The sequence below is a fragment of the Carcharodon carcharias genome, chromosome 12, assembly GCF_017639515.1.
Source record: "Carcharodon carcharias isolate sCarCar2 chromosome 12, sCarCar2.pri, whole genome shotgun sequence".
Lineage (NCBI taxonomy): Eukaryota > Metazoa > Chordata > Chondrichthyes > Lamniformes > Lamnidae > Carcharodon > Carcharodon carcharias.
In genome coordinates, this window is record NC_054478.1 from 30,039,485 (window position 1) to 30,057,963 (window position 18,479).

Here is an 18,479-nt window from a genome sequence, read left to right on the forward strand (position 1 = left end):
GGGGCTATCCAGATGTGGTATGTTAGATCCACTGGCCACATTTTTTATATTTAATCTTAAGCTGCAAATGTCATTCACTCTGTCCGTGAAGTGTAATTTCATTTTATATCGCTAAATTGAATTGATGTGAGCTGACCACACTGTCCTTTGTGGAGAAGAAAGAATGATCCAGATTGTGAGTCTCCCTAACAAAATTGCAGGAGTTGCAATTAGCTTTTTTATTCTTTCATGAGGTGTGGGTGTTGCCAGCCAGGCCAGCATTTATTGCCCATTCCGAATTGCCCTTGAAGGGGCTGGTCAGCTGCCTTCTTGAATCGCTGAGTCCATGTGTTGGGGGAATACCCATAGTGCTGTTAGGAAGGGAGTTACAGGATTTTGACCGTGACAGTGAAGGAATGGCGATGTAGGTGAAGTAAAGGACGTCCCCTTCCCTGACCCAGCTAAAGCAGACAAGAACTTCCTCTAGGAAAGTGTGAAAGTGCATGATCGAACTGGGGAGGATTCTTTAATCAGTGGTGTAGAATCTTTTTGCTGCCACCTTCAAAATATGTTGGTACCTGGGTAGAAAGGAGTTGCAGTAAGAAGACACTGCTAAAACAGTGTTGTCGGCTATGAAAGAATATTCAGTTCTTGTATAGTCTTAGATGAGCATGGAGGGGAAACGATAGAGGAAACCAAACTATTTGGAGGCAGCCTTAGCAATGGCAAAGTTTGTTCATTCGGGTATGATCAATCGGTGAGGAATGGTGGATCTTAAAGAATAATGGATTACTTCAGAAATTTCATTTGTGCTCTCTGAACGCTCTATTTTGTGTAATTGTGATAAATAGTCCTTTTTGTAAATCTAGTGACAGGATACAGAAATTTCTGACACTTTGCCAGCCATATATTTGGATCGGAAGCTCATTTACTGTGCAATTGCATGTAGAGTTAACTTTGTCTTTAGGAGGTATGAAAATTTTTCTAAAAAAACGTACTAGCCACACAAGCACACTAGTATAATTTGATAAAAATGCTTTACATGTGTAATGTGAGGGGGCCATGAGAAACCATCATGATGCCACCTTTCTCATTGCCAGTGTAGGAAGCTGCACCTGCCTTTGTTATGTCCAAACTTCACTCCCACTTTCTACCCTTTGTAAACTTGAGGTTATTCAAACTCCGCTGCTTGTGTCCTAACTCGAACCAAGTTCTTCTCACCTGTGTTCACTGACCTACATTGGCTCCCAATTAAGCATGTTTAATTTTAAAATTCTCATTGTTGTTTCCAACACCCCACCCCCATGGATTCACCCCTTCCTATCTCTGTAACTGCCTTTGACCCTACAACCCTCTGAGAGCCCTGCACTACTTCAATTCTGGCTTCTTGAACATCCCCAGTTTTCATCACTTCACCACTGATGGCCTTGCTTTCAGCTGTCAAAGTATTAAATGCTGAAGTTTCTCCCCCTTAAACCTCTCCATCTCTTTACCTCACTTTCCTCCTTAAAACCTAGCTCTTTGATCAAACATTTGGTCATTTGACCTAAAGTTCCTTGCGTGGTTTGGTGTTATGTTTTGTTTGATAACCCTTGTTATGCTGTTTTTCACATAAATAGGGCAGATAGGCATTAAGTTTTAAATGGATGTTGGAGATCCTATGTATTATTTGAAGAAGAGCTGGAAGTGTTACTGGTACGCTGGCTGACATTACTTCAACAAATAATCTGATTATTTATCATGTTTTTGGGACCTTGCTATCTGCAAATTGTTTCACGTTTCCCTGCATTATAACAGCGACTAAACATCAAAAGAAATACATTGGCTGTAAAGTGCTTTGTGATGCCCTAAGATTCTATATAAATTCTTAGTGTTAAACTTGCATAAGGTCTTATTTAAGTTGTACTTGGAGTATTGCCTACTTAAGTGTCTGTGAAGACTTTTCAGATTTCCTAAGGATGTGAAAGGAACTATTTAGACAGATGAATTTTCTTTCTGTCAAAACTGTTTAGGCCCAACGTTGTAGGAAAGAAATACAAGCAGTGGAAAAGGGGTAGCATAGATTCACTAGGATATCAAGAGATAGAAAAATATCATGTAATGTCGTAGCTCAATTCTATCCATGATGAGTTGCAAAATTGAATTCAATGAAAAGGCAATTTATGGGCTGCTATTAAAAGAAAAAGTGACCATGAAAACTGCTAGATTATTTTAAGAATCAACTGTTTCACTGGTATTCTTTAAGGAAGGGAACTTGCCATTTTTATCCAACCTGGCCTACATGTGACTCCAGTCCCTCACTAAATAATTGACTCCTGCTGGCTGTTTTCTGATGTGGCCTAGCGAGCATTGTAGCCAAGAATGTTGAGGTAGGACACCTAGATGTCTTCAAGATTATGATGGGATAAATAGTGGTTTGCTTCCATTGAGACGGTAATCAGAGTGCCCAAATTTAACATCATAAAAGAATAAAAGGGGAGATTAGAAAAAAATCTTTACACAGTGGGTAGTTAGAATGTGGAGTACTCTGCCACAAGTTGTTGTTGAAGTACTTTCAAAGGGGAATTAAATAGTTGCTTGAAAAAAATGAATATTAAAGGATTTAATGTGAACAGTGGCTTAAAGGATATGGAGAAAAAAAGTGCAGAAAAGATGAGCCAAATTGCCAGCATTTCTGCTTTGATGTTCTGAGTTTCTTGATTGTAAATTTGGGCATTGCTGTAGTGGATATTTTTTTAAAAGGGAGTTTGTGGTTCTGTCTGCATGTTTAAAAGGCTATTCTTCATTCATATCCCATCCAGTGCAAACTAGAAGGGTTGTGTTGTTTATTTTCAGCATAATTATGCATGATTATAGGGTTGAAGTGAAGACCAAAAAAAGGGTGTCTAAATTTAAGAAACTTGCTTTGGCTTATGTTTTTACTTGGGTGGTTTTCTTCTTAACTCCTGTTATCTTTTTAAAATTGTGTTTCATTATTTAGTTTGCTTTTACCAGTCTCAACATTTGGCTTTACTTTTTTGATGAGCCCTTCCTTTAGCTTCTGGCTCTAATTCCATTTCTTGCCTTGCCCTTGATTTTCCTAATAAATTTAGTGTCTCAGCTCGCTCCATGCAGATTGGAAGGTGAATTCTCAATCCAGTAAATTTAATCAGGATTGCATGTGGCCTGATAACAGCAGCGGACAAAGACTTGTTTTGAGAGATTCTGAGCTCAGTGAGATCATCCAGAGACTAAGGATGCATACGCATTTCTTCGGTAGAACTCTGTGATTCTCCAAAACCTGATCTGGAGTTGTTAGGGAGTTCTTTGATATAATATAACAACACAACAGCAGCTTGCATTTATGTAGTGCCTTTAATGTAGCAAAATTTGTTGAGGCACTCACAGAAGTGTAAACTGACGCATAGTGGCAACAAGCCAAAGTATGTGCTAGCAGGTGGGGTGACTAAAAGCTCAGTCAGAGGTAGATTTTAAGGAAGGCCTTAAAAGAGATGAGACAAGTAGAGGCAGAGAGGAATTCCACAAAGGAATTCCAGAGCTTGGAGTTTAGAAGGCTGAAGTCCCATTGGTTGGGCAAAGGGAATTGGTGATGCATGAGAAGCTGGAATTGGGAAAAGTGCAGAGTTCTCGGAGGGCTGTAAAGCTGGAGAATGTTAGTGATAGAGATGGCTGAGATTAAGAAGAGACTTGAACGTGCGGTTGAGAATTGAAATTGACTTCAGGTCCCACAGTTCCTCCTGTGTATGTCAGAGAAGACTGTGGTGATGGATGAGTGAACCTTGGTGTACATTATGTTACAAACAGCAGAGTTTTGGAGTGTTAAGATTGGGAATCTGACCAAGAGAAATTTGAGTCTTGAGGTGAATAAAGCATGGATGTCTGTTTCAGCAACAGATGGGTGGAGGCAGCCAGAGAAGGGAAATATTATGGAAATGAAAGTAAGCAGTCTTTGTGACAAAGAGGATGCGGGGTCAGATAGGATGCTGAAGTAATGAACAGCTAGTTTTAATGTAAGGCAAGGCCTGGGGAGCAAGACAAAATCAGTGGTAAGAGCTTGATGTTTGTGGCTGGGACCTAAGAGAATGTCTTTGTTTTTTTCAATACCTAACTGGAGGAAATTGCAGGTCATTTGAGGGTGGATGTTCAGCATTTTAGAACATGGCAGGATCGGAAAATTATTTGGTGAGATTTAGACATGGAGTTAAGGAAAAGATGGGCATAGATTTGGGAATTGACAACTCATTGAAGAACTTTGGGGAGGAAAGCGAGGTTGGAGATGAGGCTGCAGTTTGCAAGGACACAGGAATCGAGGATGTTTTTTGAGAGTGGAGGGGGTTTGAAAGGGAAGGGAACAGTACCTGAGGAGAGGCAACCATTTATTATTATGCCAGATAACAGGAAATCCAGGAAGCAAAATTGAATGATCAGTAGTTTAATGGGAATGAGGTCAGGAGCATCAAGTGTTTCTCATAATTTGGGTTTGGGAAGCGTATGACTGAACATGGGAGACTCACTGGAGAAAAGTGTGCTTTTTGGAACCAGAACAGGAGGAACATTTTGGGAAGTTGGGTTTGATGGGCAAGGTGGAGTGGGTTATGTGACAGAGGCAACTAAAAGGGTGACATTGATTGGGGTCAAGAAACGTGGTGTCCTCAGAGTACATGAGGAACCTAATGTTTTTGGATGATTTTGCCAAGGAGCATCATGTAGCTGAGAAATAGAGGCTTCATGACATTCCACCCTGCTTTATTATGGATTTGTTTAAGACACTTAATTTATGATTTCTTCAAAATAACTTCAACCTTTTATGATATATCAGAATGTCTGCAGGATTTCCCAGTCTAATTAATCATAAACATCTTCCAGAATTTAAAATTCTTCATGCAGGACTGGACTGAAAGCTTAATCGTCAGAAATTCAAATGTCATTCATGGGCTGTCATTCTTGTACTTTATGATGCCAAGTGCGTCCCTCAGTTGTGCTACATCAAAGATATGCTAGGTAGTTGTAAAGTGCAAAATAAAGTTTTTTTGTAGTGGTCAAACAATTTGCAATCACTAGTGTGACTAAGTTCGCTAAGCACAAATCTCAAATAATTTAATGGTTATTTTGTACTATATTATGCTTTTTAAAAAATTGGGCATTGTGTTTTTTTTTGGAGCAAGAATAACCTGTGGATTGACATGATCAGTTATATACTTTGTATTTGCTATTTCTGTTGTGGGGTGGGAATAGAGAATGGGAGCCTTTATTGGTGAGCAGTCTGTGCATCTAACTTTACCTATAGAGCTTCAGTGGTCCTGGGCAAGGATCACTTAACCGTGGGAGGTGACCAGGATTGGTGTTTTAGAATTGTGTCTGAGGGTTGTGATGACCACCTCTACTCAGGTGGATGTAGACCTTAGAATGTGGATAAGTAGTTTGGAAGTTCTGGAATTAGAAACACTGTGCTTGAATCTACAGTATTGTTGATGCCTTTAGCACTCCCTTTCAGGTGTAACAGCCCATTTGTGTGCAGTGTATTCTCCGTCCTAATAAAAGTAAATTGTCTCACGAGTGTGCTCATTGTGCACTTTTTTAAAAAAAAGGACCCAGGAGAGCAGTTCTATGACTCCCTTGCCTATCCCCATTCATCCCTGTTCTTGCTGTATCAAATCAACATCTGTGCATTTGCAGTTAAACAGAACTGATGGCAAGTAATAGGACCCTTTTTATAAATAAAATTTCTAACTTTTTGTAATGGAAATTGCTATGTGCTCTACCAGCATTAAAATGCCTCAAGATTACACATGCATATCATAGATCTTAGAGGGAAAATCACTCTTTTGAAATGTACCAGAAAAATTAGAGGAAATTGAAAACATTTTTTTTAATGTCTGACTTCAGCTTTGTTTTTGTTGTCTAAGCAAAGATTTAAGCAGTCAATACGCCAACAGCCGGCCCAGAATTTATTGTAGTCAGTCAATGTATGGCACCTGCTGTTAGACCTTCCCTTTCCTATGTAATCTCTGATATTTTGCAGTCCAAGTTTCTGGAAGTGTGAGATGGAAATGGGGTACCTTTGAGTAGAGTGAACAGAGCAACCAACTGTTATCAAATTAAAGGACAGTCCAAGGACTGAAGGGATTCTAAGTAAGTGATTGAATGATATGTCAAATAAGGTACTGAAAAAGTAGTAGAGATTGAAATGTTGGATTAAGCGAGAAGAAAGACAAAGTTAAAACATTTTAATAAACTTTAGTTCTGTTAAATCTCCAACTTTTAAAACTTGAAGGAATGAGACTCTATATTTGTAATAATTAATTTTCAGTGTCAAAGAAGTTGACTGGAAATAGTTGACAGTTGTTACATTGTTAAAGGGTACCTAGACTTGAAATGGCTTGACTTTGTAGTGAATTTAGTTCCTATCTACCATGCAAATACAGAAAATTTATGCTTCTCAATACATTTGAATAGTAATCCCAGGATTCAATTCATTATAATTTCCCAAAGCAACCACTTGTGTTAAACTAATTGCAAATAGTATCTAAATTAAATGTTCCATTGCTTATTGGAGAATCTATACTGCCCCTACTAATTTAGAGGGATATGAGTTTTGGGAAGAAAAAGCAGGAAATGGAAACCAGAGAGAATGTGACCATAAACAAAAAGTAGTAGCTACTGTTAAGTTGTGTCTAAGTGGAGACAGACAACTATGTTGTGTTTATCTTTCTATTTGATGTTAAAATATGCAATTTTTCAATAGGGGGGCAGAGGAAAAATGTTCATGAAAACTTATTTTTAAACTAATGCTTAAAGTGACAGAATTCTTAAATTTATTAAAGCAGCCATTTTAATCTATATTTCAGGGTCTAGATAAATCCAACTCTTGCAAAACTACAAATTTAAGTTGGATGATTTCTTTGAACTTGCCTGCTCAGAGTTTTGTGCTGCTTTTGAAATATTTTCTCATTTGATTTATGGGTGCTTTTTTGTAACTGCAGACTATAATAATCTTTTAAAAGTTTGTGTCCGTCTGTGGGTTAGAATGCTCTTCGTTCTTGGAATGTGGGTTTGAATCCAGCCAAGACAAATGAGATGGAAATCTGACATCTGTAAGGCTCCTAAATAAAATACATTTGAAAAGCTTTATTCCATTTCCTGATGGCTTTGAGACCACAACACAAATTGGAACTAAAATATCAATTGCGCTGGATGCAACACAAAGGTGGCTGCTGTTGAAAATGCCAGATTGATGAAATTCTTGCCTGGGGCTTTATATAGTAGTCTTGAGATATATTGTTCTGGAGATGTAGAAGACATTTTACGACGAATCAACCTTCCACTTTTCTGTGGAAAAGTGCTTTTTGTTGACGCTGGATGTCAAAGAGGCTGAGTATGTCATTGCATCAGTTGTGAATCCAGCCAAGACAAATGAGATGGAAATCTGACATCTGTAAGGCTCCTAAATAAAATACATTTGAAAAGCTTTATTCCATTTCCTGATGGCTGTGAGACCACAACACAAATTGGAACTAAAATATCAATTGCGCTGGATGCAACACAAAGGTAGCTGCTGTTGAAAATGCCAGATTGATGAAATTCTTGCCTGGGGCTTTATATAGTAGTATTGAGATATATTGTTCTGGAGATGTAGAAGACATTTTACGACGAATAAACCTTCCACTTTTCTGTGGAAAAGTGCTTTTTGTTGACGCTGGATGTCAAAGAGGCTAAGTATGTCATTGCATCAGTTGGAACATGCCACTCGCCAACCCCAGTCAAATAGTAAATGATTTGATTGTAGAAAACTGCTATGGCAAAATGTTGCCTTGCACAGTCTCCATATTGCGTCCTCTTGATCACTTGGCTAGAGAAACAATTTACCGTTATAGTTACAATTATTATTTGCATGCAATGTTACTGCTATAACATGGGCATTGGGGATGGTGCATGACTACTTTATAACCTAAACACTGTTCATAATTTTTCTTACTGTACCTGTGGGATAAATATTTTTATTTAAATGAGAAGCTGATTGATTTTGTGACTTCTGCCCATTAATTTACCAGAGGCGAATAGTAATGTCAGTTATTTAATTTTCCAGTGAAATTTCAAGCAGATTTCTGATTTACGTTTAATTAATATATTTAGCATAAAATAACATCCCTAAACTTCCCTCTATGAGCAGACAAGGCTATTGAATGGTAAAAATAAGATAACATGTCTCCTTTTGAATTATATCAGTTGATATGATTTGAACAGTGAAGTAGCTGTAATATTTATCTTAAATCTCTAAAATGCTAGGGATGACACCTCTGGCATGTTTGTTCCAATTATGATTTTGTTCTACCCCGAAAGGTTTCTGCACTCATTCCAGTACGGTACTTTAACCATGGGACAGAAAAATGAGAGGTGCTCCCCTACACTAGGTATGTGCCTTTTGATGCCCGCTTGCATAAGAAAAGGGTCTCATGAGGGTGGAATGCCATTCAAGAGTGTGCAAGTTCTTTTTTAAACAGTTAAAATGTAACATTTTCAGCTTTTCCATTGGGGTTGATTCAGGAGCTGTATTACTAGTAAACTGACATTTTGCAGTGTGTTAGATGTTCTTTGAAAAGGGACAATTGTTGTGTAATAATTAATCGAATGTCTACATATTTTTATTTTCAGTGTTCTCCACAAGTACTTTAGCACGAATGTTTATATTGCTATTTAATTTATGGGGCAGAGCCCAAAATTGAGAAAGATAATATAATTTACCGTTAAACAGAAATTCAAGTTTTTAAATGTCTGCATTCAAAATTTGTGAACATTAATGGGACTTCACATTTCCTCTGTACCAGTGGAGAATCTGAGATTACGATGTTTTCAGCTTGTTATTTATGATGGGAAGGAATGCAAATCAAGAAATGTTTGAGGTCTTATGGGTGTGCATGAGTGCTTAAATGGCTTGGAATTAAATGCCAGTTGTGTGCCAATTTAGCAACAATTGCACGTTCTGTTGCAAATCAGGAATGTTTGTAAATTTATTTTTACTTTTCAAGATGTTCATGTATGTAATTTGGTCCTTTTGCCTCTCTGATTTCTCTTCAAATGTGTTTGCCCTCTGCAGGCTCATAAGGGTTCTATGTATTGAACTTAGCCAATTCCATTTCTGGGAAATATTTGTTCTTAATTCAGAAAAAAATAGTAAAAGAGCAAAGAGCCAAGGTCCACAGTGCCATCAAAGGTGGAAATGTAAAAAGAGAATGCTAAGTAAATGGGGAAAAAATGATTAGAGACTATCAAGGCTGGGTTTTAGAAGCGGGAACTTTGTTGGAGAAGGGGAATCCAATGAGGTAAATAGATTCTCAATGTTAAGGTTTGCTGAAGGAGATGTGAACTTTCATTTCAACAGAATGAGATTCAACGAGGACAAAGAAAAGCAGGTTGGTTAGTATATATAAGAAAAATGGTATGCTGAGAATAAATGATCTTGGTATAGAAAAATCTCCAGAGTCTATTTTTCACACTTGGATATTAAAAGATGACTGAGGAAATTGCAAATGTGTTGGTCATAATTTACAAATTGTGCAGTGAGTTTGGAAATTTGATTATCAGTCCCTTATTTAAGAAGGGAGAAACCAGAAGACTACAGACCTATGTGTTTAACATAAGTTTTTGGGAAGTTACTGATACCTATTATTGGAGACACAGTGCTGAACACTTGACAAATATGAGCTGTTCAGAAGGTCAGCATGGATTCGTGAAAGACAGGACATTTTTGATTAATCTAGATTAAATTTTTGAACTCCTGAACAGGAATGGTGGAATTTTATGTATGTTGTCTCAATTGACTTCCAGAAAGGGTAATGGAAATCTGGAACTCTTGCCAAAAGGCTGTGGGTGCTACATCAATTGAAATTTTCAATACTGACATCAATAGATTCTTGTTGGGTATGGATATAGAGGAATATGAATCAAAGGTAAATGGAGTTGAGGTACAGATCAGCCATGACCTTATATGGTGGATGAGGGTGGAGTGCCCAAATAGCTTACTCCTGTTCCTTTGAATCCAATTGATAGTCTGACTGAGTGCCCAGAGAATGGCAAGTGTTATTGGTACAGTGGTATTTTAGGTAGTGGTGAATTGTTGGGAAATGTAGAGAGAAGTTGCTCTACATCTCTCTTCCACTTTACCTAATTCCACTGTTACCAACACTAAGTTAAAGGGATGTGCTAACATTCCTTACTATCATGACTAAGTATCTACAGCTTCATTGATCATATCGTGAAATATGAACTTAATACTAGTGGTTGGTCAGGTGCTGGTCAGCATGAAAAGAATGAGCTGCAGACATTGCCAAAAGGAAATTTAACATAGGCTGGTTCCAATTGTGATCAAATTGTTCATAAGTCGGTTTACGCAAATATGGTCTGTGCTGCCAAATTGTTGTTGTTCAGTTGGCCTTCTAGTTACTCGAGGCACTGTTTTTTGGATCGTAATTCATTCTCTTTCTTCTAAATTTGACATTTATACTATGGTGCTTTATCATCTTACATGCATTTTTTTTCTATCTGATAGCTATAAATCAGAAAATTCGGTATATCTTTTGACAAAGAGAATAAACTGTAACATCTCACATTTTTTAAAAGCTAGAATTCAGATATGCCGTAGGTCATTTTGTAAAGTTGGCTGTAAGCTTTAGCACAGGGAGGGAAATATATGCTGATTAATTTTTGTAATTGTACTGGGGAATATGGTATTTCCCAAAACTTTGTGAAGGGGTTGGCTGTGCATGTAACCACATGCACATGTTACACCATTCAGTCGTGATGGTCCATTGTGGATGTTTAACGCTCATCTTCAATGCCACGTCTTTGCATTTTCAAAGGCTCTTCAAAATCCATCTCTTTGCCTTGTATCATTCCTATAACTCTTGCTTGGTATCCACTAACACCTTCCAAATTAAAAAAATAATGTTCTTGGGATGTGGGCTTCATGGCAAAGATGTCCTTTATTGAATACGCCTACCTGCCCTGAGAAAGTAGTGAGCTGCTGCCTTAACCCGCTGTAGTTTATGTGGTAAAGGTGTTTCCACAATGTTAATAGAATTTTGACTCAACAGTGATAAAGCAATGGTGATATACATCCATATTGAAATGGTGTGAGATGGCATTCCCATTCACCTGCTGTCCTCCACCCTCAGGATGGTGGAAGTCACAGAATGGAGTGGCGCTGCTGAAGAATCCTTGGTGAGTTGCTGCAGTGTATTCTGTAGACAGAACACAATACAGCCACAGTATGCCATTGGTGGAGGGGATGGATGTTTAGTTTGGTGGATGAGGTACCAATTCAATGGACTCATTGTCCTGAATGATAATGAGCTTCTTGAATGTTGCAGTTGCATTCACCTAGGAGAGTGGGGAATATTTCATCCCATTTTGGTTTTGTAGATGGTGTAGAAGCTTTGGGAGTAAGAAAGTGAATCGCGCACTGTAGAATATTAAGCCTCCAACTTTTTCTAATGACCACAACATTAATGTAGGTGGTCCTAGTAACTTGAAGGTGAAAGCTGTTGTCGGATAGGGTTCCTGAATTACCCTGCATGAATAAAGAACTGCATTTTATGGAACTGTGTAGCTATGTAATGCCATATGTGCTGAAGGGAAATTCTTGTGGTTGTGTAAGATGTATCTTTTGATGTAACAACCATTTTTTAAGTGAGTTTACCATTTTATTTGAAGATAATTTGTGTTTAATTAATGTTGATTTGGATTCATGTTAAAATAGAAGTTACAAAAAGTGATAATTCCTCCTTTGGAGGTCATTTTTGGAAATTTTGGTTTACAATTTCCCCCATGGGGAATGTAACACAGGATGTTGATGGTGGAGAACTGGGTAATGGCAATGCCAATGATAGTCGGTTTGGCACACTCTGGTTGGAGATGACCATTACCTTGTATGGGGCCACATATGAGTCCAATCTGGTTGTTGTCCGGATCTTGCTGCTTATAGGCACGGACTGCTGCATTGTCTGAGGAATTGTGACTGGAGCTGAATATTGTGCAATAATTAGTTGTGTCACTTCTGACCTTCTGAAGGATAGGTCATTCATGAAGCAGCTGAAGATAGCCATGAAACGCTATGAGACACTTGCATTTTTAAAAAAATGCATTTTGTAAGCTATTTTCTGTTATTGATCTGTGTGTTGAATTGTTTTGAATGTATGCTCTGATTTCTACGTTTTTCTTTTTTGTCCTCTGTGATTGTGGACAGTCAACTTCCACACTAATGTGCACGCTCCTTGAATCATGTTGCAGCGGATGACATAATCACACTTGTTATGAGAAAACACCTGAGAGAGTTCTCAGAATTAGCTATCCAAGATTTCCTGTGCACTGGTCACAATGCAAAAGTATATTTTATTTAAAACATTTATATTTTTGATATCAAGTATATTGAATGCAAAATTCAGACCCATGTGCCCAGTCTATGCGTTCCTCATAAATACAGAGATCTTAATTTAAGCAAAGTTTTTTTTTGTTCATTGTAGTGTACACATTTTACATAAGTCGGTTTTTCATTTTCAACGAGACACAGCAATCCTTCGAATCTACATTTTTGTATCTACTTGCTGTTTCGTTTTAATTGTAATTAAGTTGCATCTACATTTGAGATAAAAAAAAAAATTGGTTTTGGTAATTAGTTAGATAATTACAGATTTAACTTTTTGCAGGTCATATAAATTCTGATCAAATGATTGTTAGTTGGATCTTTTGTCCGTGACAGATCCACGAAAGGATCTTTTCTGCATGGAGAGAAAATGAAAATGTCAACTGATTGCTCTTGGTGGTTTGAAGGGTAGTAAAACCAGAGGCCTAGGAGCAGGTGGCAAGCATGCTTTTTGTACACATGGCATGGAAAGAGGAGTGGATAGGGGAAGGGAGGTTACCAAAAAAAATAGATTTTGGTTTTTCATTAATTGCAGGTTAAATAGAAAGAGATATAAATGTGATGAATAACTAATTTTAAATATAATAGAGAAATTCCTGATTTGAGCAAAAAAAAAACCTGGCCAAATCATAGTGTTTACCAGGATTTTCCTGCATGACAGCTGGTGTTTAAAAACGCACTCCACAGGGCAAATGCTTATTAGAAAGGGTGTGGAGGATCTGGAGGCCTTTAATGCACTACCACAGATGCTCCTTCAGGATAATTTGTGTGTGCTTTTAAATGTGAGTGTCTATCCTGTCAGCTACACTTTTATTGTTTCTTCTAAAACGTTCCCTTCTGGTAACAGTCTCAACTTTTAAATGTTTCTTAATCAGTTGCTCAGTAAGTTGCCTTGAAATTTATCAGAAGCTTGCTGATTCATCCACTGTCACTGGGATAAGATTTTTGTGTTCTCTGGATTGTGCACTTTGACAAACAGCACATACAAGTGTGTTGGGAGTCCTGGGCGATATAAATTGAAGGATTGCTCCATAATTTCAGCAGTGGAAGGATTTTGTTACTCAGGTCAATGATATTTGTTGTAATTTTGTAGGACCTTTATAGAACTTAATTGTAATTTGATCACAATTTAAGAACAGAAGATTATTTTCACTTTCTGTAGAAGGGGGCACATTTCCAAAGTAATTTAAACAGTGACCTTACAGTCAAACTTGAACTGGGGAGAAATAAAAGTTGTGAATCTGCATTTATGGGTGCGAATGGAAACTGGATCAAGATGTCCAGTAAATAGCCCAATTGAGACCTGTTTTTAGTTTCTGCCTTAACAGATGCTTTGAATTGGCTTGGATTGTATAATGGCAGTGTTTTCACAAAAAAATTTACTTGAAGCTGGCTGTGGAGCATCCCTGGATGTGAGTTAAATGGTAAGGATCATTTGTTTCATAGCCACTGTCAATTGTATAAAGAGCATCTTATACTTAGGTTAATCCTGAGGATTTACATTATGTGCATCTAAAATCAGAATTAATAATTCATCTGGTTTCTTCCAGTTTTATAGAGAACTCAGCAAGTTTGTAAATGGATAAGTTTTATTTTTCTTTTGGCTGTATCTAATCACAAACTACTATTTTCTTCAAGTTTGCGTGCTGTTAGGGTTTAGTTTGCTGTCACCACCCTGTTGGATTCCGGAGTGTAATTGTGGCACATTTTAAATTTTGATCGTTATCTGGATTGAGTTTAAAAGTGGTAGGCTTCAGGTATCACTGTAATTTGGTGGAAATATTTTCTTCCCAGGGGTTCTACTTAAGTGCTGGTTTAAAGATGCCATATGTGGAAAATAGTTACTCCAAGTTATCCTGCCAGTGAATTCTAATGTAGTGACTCAAACTGAGGTTTTAGTTTTGCATGTATGTCTGGATTTGGCATGATTATTTGGTAGACTTGTTCTGTTCTAAGTTGTAAATTGAGTGACTGACTTCACTTTAACCTGAGAGATCAACAGCTGTTTTGATCAGAGAGCTGAAAGTTTTCTGTAAAGCTCAGGTACCTGGCTCCACTTCAGCCTCCATCATGCCCCACAGTGTACCTGCTAGGCAGCAGTTTGATGCTACCTTGGCTAAGGGAAAACATTAGTATTAATTACCAGAAAGACACTGATCTGGTGCAAATGACTTTTCTGTTTCTTGTATGTTGTAGTCTGTTTGGAGTGAGATTTGTTACAGCAGAGGTTTCAAAACTTGAGTCCACTTGTGAGTTTAACTCCCCAAACTCACTTGCCTCTTTTTCTAAGCTACAATGTTTTGTAGTCTCCAAGAAGATTACATCGTGCAATTCTATTGGTTTGAAAAATTGTGGGGGGAAAATTAAGCTCAAACTGCACACTTTGCCATTAGTTATGTGGAGAACGTGTGCCTGAAATAGCCAGCTGCTTTAAGGATCTTTAGTTTCTTGGAACAATCAGGCATGGAAATGTCTTTCACTTAACTACAGCCTTGCTTAGGCTGAGGTGATAAATTATCCACGATATCATCATAACAGAGGATGTTTGAATCCCCTTCAACTTCTAGAAGTGGAAATTGGACCTGTGAGACCATGCTATTAATGCGTGTAACGTGCTAGAAAACTAACAATTACCCTCTATTTTGCACTGAAGATAGCACAATGCATCCAGCCCACTCAGAAAAGCAAGAAATATCATTTCAGTTTCCATCATTCAGCTTAAACAATAAATTTGTTGACAATGTTATAATCTTGTTGGGGACCGTTAATGTTTAAAGAGAAATCCGAATACCCAGTGAAGAACCAAAAGAATCATGCCACAAGATTTCATGTTTTTAAACAAAAATAAGCTTTACTGTATATTATAAAGTGAGAAAGACTAGCACTATTAAATTAATACTATAGTTTAGAACTACTTTTTTTTTAATCATTCATGGGATGTGGCTTCACTGGCTGGGCCACCATTTATTGCCCATCCCTAGTTGCCCTTGAGAAGGCGGTGATGAACTGCCTTGTTGAACCGCTGCAGACCACGTGGTGTGGGTACACTCTCAGTGCTGTTAGAAAGGGAGTTCCAGGATTTTGACCCAGCAACAGTGAAGGAATGGCGACATATTTCCAAGTCAGGATGGTGAGTGACTTGGAGGGGAACTTACAGGTGATGATGTTCCCATCTATCTGCTGCCCTTGTCCTTCTAGATGGTAGTGGTCGTGGGTTTGGAAGGTGCAGTCGAAGGAGCCATGGTGAACTTCTGCAGTGCATCTTGTAGATGGTACACATTGCTGCTACTGTGTGTCGGTGGTGGAGGGTGTGAATGTGCTGCCAATCAAGCGGGCTGCTTTGTCCTGGATGCTGTCAAGCTTCTGGAGTGTTGTGGGAGCTGCGCTCATCCTGGCAAGTAGGGAGTATTCCAACAGACTCCTGACTTGTGCCTTGTAGACGGTGGACAGGCTTTGGGGAGTCAGGAAGTGGTTACTCACCTCAATGTTCCTAGTCTCTGACCTGCTCTTGTAGCCACAGTATGTAAAAGGCTAGTCCAGTTCAGTTTCTGGTCAATGGTAAACCCAAGAATGTTGATAGCGGGGGATTCACTGATGGTAATGCCATTGAACGTCATAGGGCAATGGTTGGGTTCGCCCTTGTTGGAGATGTTCGGTGCCTGACACTTCTGTGGTGCGAATGTTGCCACTTGTCAGCCCAAGCCTGGATATTGTCCAGGTCTTGCTGCATTTGGACGTGGACTGCTTCATTATCTGAGGAGTCATGAATGGTGCTGAACATTGTGCAATCATCAGCGAACATCCCCACTTCTGACCTTATGATGGAAGGAAGGTCATTGATGAAGCAGCTGAAGATGGTTGGGACAAGGACACTACCCTGAGGAACTCCTGCAGTGATGTCCTGGAGATGACTGACCTCCAACAACCACAACCATCTTCCTTTCTGCTAGGTATGACTCCAACCAGCAGAGCCCTCCCCCCGCCCCCCCCCCCCCCCACCCAATTCCCATTGACTCCAGTTTTGCTGCCACACTCTGTCAAATGCTGCCTTGATTTCGAGGACAGTCACTCTCACCTCACCTCGGGAGTTCAGCTCTTTTGTCCATGTTTGAACCAAGGCTGTAATGAGGTCAGGAGCTGAGGCCCTGGCGGAACCCAAACTGAGCAGGTTATTGCTAAGCAAATACCGCTTGGTAGCACGGTTGATGACCCCTTCCGTTACTTTACTGATGAGGCAGTAATTGGCCGGGTGGGATTTGACCTGCTTTTTGTATACAGGACATGCCTGGACAATTCTCCACATAGCCAGGTAGATGCCATTGTCATAGCTGACTGGAACAGCTTGGCTAGGGGCGCAGCAAGTTCTGGACACAAGTCTTCAGTACTATTGCCGGAATATTGTCAGGGCCCATAGCTTTTGCAGTATCTAGTGCCTTTAGATGTTTCTTGATATTATATGGAGTGAATTGAATTGGCTAAAGACTAGCAGAGGAGGCCAAGGTGGATCATCCACTTGGCACTTCTAGCTGAAGATTATAGCAAACGCTTCAACTTTATCTTTTGCACTGCTGTGCTGGGCTCCTCCATCATTGAGGATAGGGATGTGAAGCCTCCTCCTCCTCCTCCAGTGAGTTGCTTAATTGTCCACCGCCATTCATGACTGGATGTGGCAGGACTGCAGAGCTTGGATTTGATCCGTTAATTGTAGGATCGCTTAGCCCTGTCTATCACTTGCTGCTTATGCTGTTTGGCATGCAAGTAGCCCTGTGTTATAGCTTCACCAGGTTGCCACCTCATGCCTGGTGCTGCTCCTGGCATTCCCTCCTGCACTCTTCATTGAACCAGGGTTGATCCCCTAGCTTGATGGTAATGGTAGAGTGGGGGAGATTGTGTTAGAGTACAATTCTGCTGCTGATGGCCCACAGCACCTCATGGATGCCCAGTGTTGAGTTGCTAGATCTGTTCGAAATCTATCCCTTTTAGCACGATGGTAGTGCCACACAACATGGCGGGTATCCTCAACGTGAAGATGGGATTTCGTCTCCACAAGGGCTGTGCAGTGGTCACTCCTACCAATACTGCTCCTACCAATACTGTCATGGACAGATGCATCTGCAGCAGGTAGGTTGGTGAGGATAAGGTCAAGTATGTTTCTCTCTCTTGTTGGTTCCCTCAACACCTGCCGCCGACCCAGTCTAGCGGCCAAGTCCTTTAGGACTTGACTAGCTCGGTCAGTCGTGGTACTACCATCCTCAGTGCTTCCTCCAAGCAGTGTTCAACATGGAGGAATACTGATTCATCAGCTGAGAGAGGTTTCCTTGCCCATGTTTGACCTAACGCCATGAGACTTCATGCGGTCCAGAGTCAATGTTGAAGACTCCCAGGCCAACTCCCTCCCGACTGTGTCACTGTGTCGCCACCTCTGCTGTGTCTGTCCTGCCAGTGGGACAGGACATACCCAGGGATGGTGATGGTGGTGTCTGGGACATTATCTGTAAATGTCCCTGCTATGAACTCAGTTCTAACTCTATACTTTCCCCCAATATTTCCCTTGTACAATACAAGAATCTTGAAGCTTCATTCACTTATGTAAGGATCAACCCACAAGGTATGCCAGAGCCCACTGAAATTCAGTTTAATTCACTTCAGTGTTTCAACTATTCTGAGGTAAGATTTTATGGGAATCCTTCTTTTGGCTAAGTGGTCTTCCAACTTTTAGTTAGTACTTCATCTGTGTGGATGCCTCAGCTCCTTGTTCTAATTACTGGCAGATATCTACCTGCTTTCTCACAGCTTTCCAAGCTTACTTTGCTGATTGCTTTCTGCCACAAGGCTCTGTGAGGACCACTGTAGATTTCTTCCTCTAGCTACAAAATGGCAAATCTTCCAGCTGCTTTTTCCCTCATCAAATCCAAGCTGAGCTTTGACTTAGCTATAATTTGCGCAGTGAACAATTAAGTTAGCATTTTCTCTGCTTAAAGTGCAGGTCTGACTAACACTCCTTTCTTATTGGCTCTCCGGATCTAGTGAACTGCAGTTTACACCTGCTTCCTGAGCAAACAGTTAACTGAAGAGAATGGTC

General features: G+C 39.5%; 1 protein-coding gene across 6 annotated transcripts in view; it reads left to right on the forward strand.

The window, feature by feature from the left end:
* The window catches only part of ptpn4a (protein tyrosine phosphatase non-receptor type 4a), a 404,635-nt gene that overhangs the window by 71,567 nt on the left and 314,589 nt on the right, over positions 1-18,479 (forward strand). For 4 of the 6 annotated variants that reach the window (XR_005944523.1, XM_041200092.1, XM_041200091.1 and 1 more), the window contains exon 2: positions 8,320-8,390. The exons of 1 other annotated variant lie outside the window; for it this stretch is intronic. Coding sequence is in view for 4 of the 5 variants with exons in the window: in XM_041200092.1 (XP_041056026.1) it covers positions 8,354-8,390 (37 nt within the window). In the remaining variant the exon portion in view is untranslated. Of the gene's footprint in view, positions 1-6,106; positions 6,112-8,319; positions 8,391-18,479 lie in introns of those variants that run through there. One more of the 6 variants, XM_041200093.1, reaches the window with a different exon arrangement.